Source organism: Egretta garzetta, unplaced genomic scaffold, assembly GCF_000687185.1.
Source record: "Egretta garzetta isolate BGI_Z169 unplaced genomic scaffold, ASM68718v1 scaffold547, whole genome shotgun sequence".
NCBI lineage: Eukaryota > Metazoa > Chordata > Aves > Pelecaniformes > Ardeidae > Egretta > Egretta garzetta.
In genome coordinates, this window is record NW_009260174.1 from 272,601 (window position 1) to 281,141 (window position 8,541).

Here is an 8,541-nt window from a genome sequence, read left to right on the forward strand (position 1 = left end):
CTCCTCTGCCCTGGTGAGACCCCACCTGGAGTACTGTGTCCAGTTCTGGGCTCCCCGGTTCAAGAAAGATGAGGAACTCCTAGAAAGAGTCCAGAGGAGGGCAACTAGGATGATAAAGGGACTGGAGCACCTCCCCTACGAGGAAAGGCTGAGAGAGTTGGGCTTGTTCAGCCTGAAGAAGAGAAGACTGAGAGGGGACCTTATCAACACATACAAATATCTTAAGGGCGGAAGTCACGAGGATGGAAGCAGTCTGTTTGCAGTGGTGTCCAGCGACAGGACTAGGGGCAATGGGTGCAAACTGAAACATAAGAGGTTTCAGTTGAATATGAGGAAAAACTTCTTTACTCTAAGGGTGACAGAGCACTGGAACAGGCTGCCCAGGGAGGTTGTGGAGTCTCCTTCTCTGGAGATATTCAAGGCCCGCCTGGATGAAGTCCTGTGTAGAATGCTCTAGGAGAGCCTGCTCTAGCAGGGGGGTTGGACTAGATGATCTCCCGAGGTCCCTTCCAACCCTTGTGATTCTGTGAATACTTTCCAAAACAAGTTCCAGAGTTTCCAACTGAAGTGTAAATACAAACTAACAAAAATAACTTCAGTTAAAATAGAGTCAAATATGTTTCAAACTCATTCTGTTGTAAGAGAACACAGAATCGTTTGACATTTACTACAGTCTCTGTAGTGAATTCCCTGCTAGGCACTGACTCAAAACAGTACTACCAAGAAATCCCTTTGATTTCAAGGGGACCCTACACAGGTTAGTAATAACAAGTGAGAATTAGCATGTCATAATATGGCTGTCTGTAAATCTTAAATACAATTTTAAAATGCAAACTGAAGGGTAAAATTTAACAAAAAGGTCTCCTCAGAATTGTGGGATTTTTTGGGGGGTGGGGGGGAGAAGTCATAAAAGCAGGCAGTTCAGTGTATTACAAAAAGGCTGTCTTCTGGGTCAGTTAATAAAATTCAACTTAGCAAGCAGCACCACTGATAAGCAATCTTGATTATATAACTTGTGGGAAGTCCACACTTTTTCTGTGTGGAATTCCCCACAGAAATCTCAAATACCACGTTTTACGTTCCATGCTAATATTGTGTCTAAACAGTTATGGAATCTGTTACCTTCAGCTCCAGCTGCTGTACCCATACAATATTATTGACAACTTCAGAAAGGTTTTTGCCTGACAGTGGTCCAGAAACATCACCGGGAACACCATGGCATCGAGTTTCAAAGTCTGTCTGATAGTCTAACACAAGCAAAAGATTCATGTTATACCAGACACCTAATAGAACAAGCTTAAAATTATTATTGCAGTTATAAAAATATACGAAGAATACTGACTAAAAGTAAATAAAGAATTCTAGCATTTGCAAAAAAATAATGCAATTATGTACTTTTAAAATACATTTTTACCTTTGACATAATCTTGAAGTCTTGCTAGCAATGCTTCCCTTTCAAAAAGCAACTCTTTGCTTATATTTGGATGCTTTATCAGTTCCTTATATTTCTGAAACGTTTGAAGAAGCTGGAATATGAAGTTTAAAAAAGTTATCTTTTTCTCCTGAAAAAAAAATTAAACATATTCTGACGCTACCAATTAGTGCTGTTCATGAGTACTGTCTTTGGCTCCAAGTACTTATTCCTGTGCACTAAACTGACTACTTAAGAATTCAGTAACTTTACCTTTATGAAAATTTTCAGACTACAAAAATACCCATACCTGCTGAGGACTGTCCTGAACTTCTGAAATAAACTTCTTCAGTTTGCTTGCTATTTTTTGTTCCACTGGTGCAATAATTCTTTCATACTGAGAGACTGCTGCTTTCCATAATGGCTAGAGAGTTCATATGTTCATGTTAGTTTAGGACTATCCATATACCTCATGAAATGTCACAGAAAGAATATGAATAAATTAAAAAATAAGGATTATACCTCTGTGTAAGGATTACAGTGTACAGGATTTAGGCCGGCAAAGGGTTCAAACATTTGGGCAAGATGTAAAGCATTTTGTTCTCCAGCTGGCAAAAAGAATGTAAGTTTTTCATGCAGTGTTCTAACAGTTAGCACCTATAACAGAAAAAATAGCCAACACACTCTTACATAAAACTTTAATTTAGAAGCAAAAAGCACAGCAGCACATCCCATCCCTCTCCTTTTACAAGAAACTTTTGAAAGGCTCAGGTAAATACGGATTATGGAATGCTATCTGACTCTAAAAAGGCTATAAAAGTAATTTAATTCCCTTTTTGAACTTAAAACAATGTTGTTTAATTCTGTGTCTAATGAAATAAATGTGTATAATTTAAATCTCTACCTCATCAAGACGTTTGCCAAGTTTGGCTAATGATTCAGGGAAATATTTCTCATTTTTCCATGGATGTAGAGTATAACGTTGCCACAGTTGTCCAGTTAGGTACTCGCAAGCTGACACCCACTGCTCACAAATCAAGATGCCAGCCTTTAGATTTTCTTTAACACTGTGAAAAGCATCCTCCCACAAATTCAAAGCGGCTAATTTTCTCTGAACATATCTACCTAGCGAGCCACCTAGAACACAAAAAAGTATACAAAAGCAATATGTTATTTTGTTTAAAATAATTCCTTTAAATGCTATACCACATTCCAATCACCATTTTTAAAAACTAGAGTAATATCTTGATTTCAAACCACACAAATGTATTAGTAACCGATTATTTCAGATTCAATAAATTTCTTAAACATCTCCAAGTCAACCAGAGGTTGGTCCAACATCAGAAGCGGATGGATTTGGATTCTGGAACCCACACACAAGCGTCTATCAGTAGTAATGGCAGTAGCTGGCTGCCCCCAGCAATCCTTCCCCTCGCGCGCACACACACATCTGGCAGCAGCAGACAAACTCACTGTCTTATGCCTGTCCCAGAACATGGGACTGCTGCTGCTGAGAAAATGAGCGAAGCAACCTCTGTGCACATCCTGCTCTCACCTCCACACAGACTGAATCAACCTTCAAATGGGGATTTATGTAAATAAATTTTGTCCTCTGAGAGAAAGACAAGGAGTCAAACAGAGGCAAAAGAAATCCAGCCCATAGGCTGAAAGGTATCCAACTCCATCTTGTTATTATCTATCATCTTCCCAGGCATATGTGAAGGCATCTACTAGAACTGGCTGAATACTACTCAGCAAATAATACTCAGGAAAGCACCTTAATGCTGTAGGCTGTCACCGGTGCCTTTAGGAGAAAAAAGGCTTTTGCTCAAGGATTCACTTTACTTTTTCTCAACTGTTCATTTAATAAAGACTACGTAAAGGTTTACCTATCACATCCAAGAGATTATGCATGCGTGGCTGTGGATAAGGATCATGTTCTGTTTGTCTCCACACACCATCAACAGTGTCCTTGGTAGTCTCCACCAAATCCACAACTTCAAATAATGAGAGACTATCCAAGTTGTAATAATCCTACAAAAAATAACCTTAATACAATTACTTTGCAACTAGCATTGTAGAAACAGTTATACTTTTCTGAAGCTGGCAATTGCTATAGTTTCCTGGGGTTTATTGCTTAACAGAATATGGCATAATCCTCTCAAAAAACAAGCATTTGTGTAAGTTTATTCATGTGAAGAATGCATTGATATCTGAAGCGCTATTCAAGCAAGCACTTCACAGGTGCCAAACATTTTACACAAAAGTATTCATTATTATTGTCTGCATTTTCAGTTTTCCTTTTTATAATTTCATGAGTCAATTTCTAGTTCAGGAACTGTAGCATACTGTTGTATTTCTACAGCAGATCTTAGTATTCAGTGGTCAAATCTGCTCCCAACTAAATATTGGCACTCCCCTGCACCATTGTCTCTAGAACTACATGAATGTCATTAAAGTAAAATTTTGCCTAAGAAAAAAATAACTAAATAGTTATATATTCATATATTTTAAAAGACTGTACATATTACTGACACATATTTTGTAAGAAGAGTGGGTTTTACTAAGTCTATAAATATATCACTGATCATACAAAAGAAAACATACTTTTGCAATGTCCTCAAACAAGTCTTTAAAATGAGAAGCTCTCTCTTTACTACACCATTTACTTCCATGATGAGCACATTCTATCCAGAACTGGAATTCATCTGTAGGTGTAAGTATAGCTGCAAATAATAACAGAAAATGTTTAAATAGGAAATACACAAATGGTCACAAAATATTTTCAGTCAGAACATACTTTCTAAGGCAAATTTTTACTATATGTTTATGTAATTATCCTTCAACTTCTGACTCTGACTATATATATCAAGTTCATACCAAGAGACCAGAGGTGATCATCACTAATTCCATTCTACTCCCCACAACCTGTTATATTTCACGCTCTGCAGTCACTGGGATAATGAAGACTGAAAACTCAACCTGTAAATAAATTATTTACCCCTAATTTAAAATTAACTATAAAAGACGTAAGTGCAAAACAAACCTCGCACGTCATCTTCACTGAATTTTGTTCCCGTATAATTAGGATCTGATCTTCTGAGAACAGTACTCAAGCCTGCTTCAAGCTCACTTAAAAGTTTCTGGAGTTTGGGATCAAATGTTTTACTCCATCTCTCATCCTGCAACGAAAATTTCAAACACTGTGACTCGTGATACATCAATTATCATTTTCCTCCTATTAATCTTAAATAAAAGAAACTATTCAGTAACCAACCACATGGTGGGACAACATAACAATTTGTTTTTCTTAAAGTCAAGGAAAAGCACCTCATTCTTTTCACTTAACAATTCAGAATAATACTGTAAAAATTTTTTATGACAAAATCAAAAGTCATTTGTTGGATTTATAGAAAATGTGTTAAAAATTCTTTGTTAACAAATTATCTTAAGTTAAATACATTTAGAATCTACTTCTATAGTAGAATCTGGAAATTGCTAGAGTCAAATATTAAAAGTTATTGTGTTTTTCTAAAATTATTTTATTAATATTATGACATACAAGAAATTTAAAGTATTTAAATGCTGAAACTGCTTGCTCAGCTTATGAAATACAGCCACAGTCATCATTTTTGACAAAAAATCCACAAAGGAAACATATTCTTTAATGGAACAGAAGGAAAAGCCTCAGAACATTTAAAAAAAAAAAAAACAAAACTATGAAAAATGCAGCTGTGCAAATTAATCTAGAGTCTAGCACACCTACCTGCCACATATTATAGAATCATAGTTTGCATGATACAGACCTACGCATTTCATATAAAATAAAAGAATATCTAAAACAAGAAAAGGACACAAGAACAGAAATACTGGTGGAAAGGAGATAAGGAGCTGTTGTCTCCGTTAACCACCACTGCCCAGTGTATGCCACATTTCTAGTCAGGCATGTGTATGTATGACCAGAATCCTCCTCCCACCCTTACTGATAGGAGACAAAGTACCTTCTTTAACTTAGAATTAGAACTATCATCCATTATTTAAGCTCTTAAAATATTTTATTTTTAAAAAATAAAATATTTATCTCAGAACAGTTAACATCCTATAGAACTTCAATGTTAAAATATAAATCTACAGAACATTCAAATTGGAATACTGCTCACCTTCAGTAATACCGGTGCAAAAACCTGTCGTACTGCTTGATAAAGGGTGTTAATTGGTGAATCTAGCATAGATGACACAAGAATATTGCTATGAAGATTGTCTTCTGTAATTACATCAGGTCGCAGCTTAAAGAACACCAATACATTATTCATAGAATCGGTAGCTTCAATCTGTAATAATCAAGAAGACGGGATTTGTTTAGAAAACTGTCATTGACTGCATATTACACTAAACTATGTAGACCATTTACACAAATTATTTACATCAAGGAAAAAATTATAAAATACCATATTTCTCCCTATAGGCTCTGATAACTCTGGCAGTATCTGATTTGCACAGAAAATGAAAACTTTTATTATACTCATTCCTGAGTTCATAGGAACCTGAATTCCAACACCAAATATGTAATGCCTTTTTCATTATAAAATATTTGTAAATACCGTAATTACTTATGCTATTTTGATTTTGAAAGCTCCACTACCACTTTCTGGGGTCAAACCAGAATTCCATCTTGTGCTTAGAGAAAACTAAGCATGAAGTCTATCTTTTTTATTGCATTTTTACACTACATAATTTTGGGAATAAATATTCAGTATTGTTCTCCTGAGTCTGTAAATACACAACTCTACTGCAATTCATAGATTTGTCAAGGACAAGGAAGGGCACGCTCCTTCACCCATAAAATCCTAAGTTGTAACACGACTCTTGTTCCCCTCACAGTCCAACTTATGGGTAAAGTTCCAAAAATTGCCATAAAATCAATTATTGAAACTATTTGTAGCCGAGGAGAATTCATAAAACAGAAGAACATTATTAAACATTATTAAACAGCAGCAAAAACATACATTAACTACAATCCCAAATTCTGTACAATTGTAAACATCTGTGAAATTTTTTTTCTGTTAAAAGAAACACAGGGTTAGTAAGAACAGCTCTCAATTTGACTGGACAGTATCAATTTTACTTTCTCATCAAGTCTTTAGCTCAACACCTACAGACACCGTTTCACTGAGACAACAGGCTTACCATTAAAGCCCCGATATGCATTTGATCTTCCATGGCTGCTGACAGTGGCTTTGTATATTAGGCAGTGGCTCAGCAGCACACCCCAAAAACAGGTACACGTAAATGTGCATTCTCACATGAATATAGCATGCACTAGACTTCACAGACTACACAGATGATTACATCAAGAGGTATGTAAGTCACTGCTCCCCACAGCAGTTCACATGTTAACGACCCATTACATTCATCTTAAGTGCAGATAAAAAAATTGTCACTGACATAACAGACACCACGTCCCTGGTCTCACAGCAGAATGATGGGACGCACGTCATGACCCGCACTTTGCCCATACACTCTATGTGGCAGGCAGGTAGCACAGCGTGTCCTGATTACATGGTGACATTCACCGCACATCGCACCCCACGGTTTCACTCGGAGTCATCACTGGCTGAACGCACGCACTCGAGACCAGGACATTTCACACAACAAATCTCGGATGTGCTCACAGCTGGACACATCAACCTGCAAAATGCATGATTTGGACAAACGCCCACTTTGGGACTTGTCAAATATCTGCCAATGTGCCACATCCTGAGCCACGTGTCCTGCATGGACATCGGCAATGCAATCCTTCTCATCACCTGCATGCACCCCCGCCCAGGAACAACCCATACATCGGATTCCACTCGGCGTTCACAGCAAGGCCACACACTGTTCTCCAGGCTGTTTACCTTCACACAGTGACACTGCACAGCCCGCTAAAACTACGTCTCAGCGTGGGCACAATCCACTGACAAATATATGGCGCAGCTGACTATATGGTCTTCACAGACCCTCAGGCCAGTAATTTATGCAGCAGACACCAAGACCATCATAGGTATCTGCAATAGGAAGACATCTCCTGACGTGCGGAAACCAGACTCCACAATCTGTAAGACCGTAAAGCAGGTATGTTTATTCAGCGCTGGGCAGCACAGGGGGGGTAGTCCCACCAAAGTTGTGTGCACCGCAACACGGCAGCTTGCCCCGCTTATATGTAGCAAAGTGTTACATATACATGAAGTTTCCCAATACGCCTATACATAGGCGTAACCTGTCCCAGCTTCGTATTAAAATTAGTTTCAAGAGGTCATTTCCATAAGTCCCTCCCAACTGCGCATGCTCAGTGATTTGAGTCGGTGGTCTTCAGGGGTCGTTTACTTCATCCACTCCTCTTCTTCACCTTGTCCTTTTGGCGAACTCCAGCTTCTACCCCCCTTATTCCGCTGTCAGAACAACACAGCCGGTACCAACCGGCTCCCCATCCTTGGCTATCCTCATACCGACAAAGTGCCAGACGCTTTGCTCCCCTACCTGCCTTCCAAGGACCACAACAAAGATGGGCCATTTCCTACTAACCTCTCCTCTTCCACATTCTCTACAGTGTTAGTTTCTTATCTATAGTTCACTTCATATGATTAGCAAGTTAACCTAAAACACAATGCCAGCAATGGATCTGGAGTTGTCTTCACAAAGGTCCTTTTGTTAACCCTTTAGCATCCCTTCATCTCCCAAATCAGACACCCGTCGTTTACGACCACTAAACCTGGGTGGACCCGGAGCTCTGCATCCCCCCCTCGCACACGGGGATGCGGTGGGCACACCGGATCCGTAGGCGCCTCCACAGCCTCGGCGGGGCACGACCCTACCTTGTTGGATGCGGTGAGCTGGGTGCCCGAGTGCTGCACCACGAGGAGGAACTCATTGCTGTCGTCGAGGAAGCTGGTCAGCTCCGGGCGGGAACGCAGCCCCGCGGCCAGGGCAGCGGGACCCACAGCTGGATCCAGCCCGAAGTAGTTGGCAGCCGTGGCCGAAATAAAGCGCTTCCTCTTGTCTCCCTCCCCGGACATGCCGGCAGGACGCACCCCCGCCGGGCAGGGTGGAGGCGGGGGTGGATCCAGAGCCCCAGGGGAGTACGCGGAGGG

At 39.6% G+C, this 8,541-nt stretch overlaps 1 protein-coding gene across 1 annotated transcript in view; it reads right to left on the reverse strand.

Annotated features, from left to right (window-relative positions):
* Positions 1 to 8,535, reverse strand: part of DYNC2H1 (dynein cytoplasmic 2 heavy chain 1) — a 169,281-nt gene extending 160,746 nt beyond the window's left edge. The window contains exons 1-10 of the mRNA XM_009641758.2: positions 8,266 to 8,535; positions 5,572 to 5,742; positions 4,458 to 4,593; positions 4,019 to 4,137; positions 3,301 to 3,445; positions 2,316 to 2,548; positions 1,934 to 2,068; positions 1,722 to 1,835; positions 1,415 to 1,526; positions 1,123 to 1,247 (exon numbers count right to left, since the gene is read on the reverse strand). Coding sequence (XP_009640053.1) covers positions 1,123 to 1,247; positions 1,415 to 1,526; positions 1,722 to 1,835; positions 1,934 to 2,068; positions 2,316 to 2,548; positions 3,301 to 3,445; positions 4,019 to 4,137; positions 4,458 to 4,593; positions 5,572 to 5,742; positions 8,266 to 8,466 — 1,491 coding nt within the window. The 5' untranslated portion in view covers positions 8,467 to 8,535. The remainder of the gene's footprint in view (positions 1 to 1,122; positions 1,248 to 1,414; positions 1,527 to 1,721; positions 1,836 to 1,933; positions 2,069 to 2,315; positions 2,549 to 3,300; positions 3,446 to 4,018; positions 4,138 to 4,457; positions 4,594 to 5,571; positions 5,743 to 8,265) is intronic.
* Between the last annotated feature and the right edge of the window lie 6 nt (positions 8,536 to 8,541).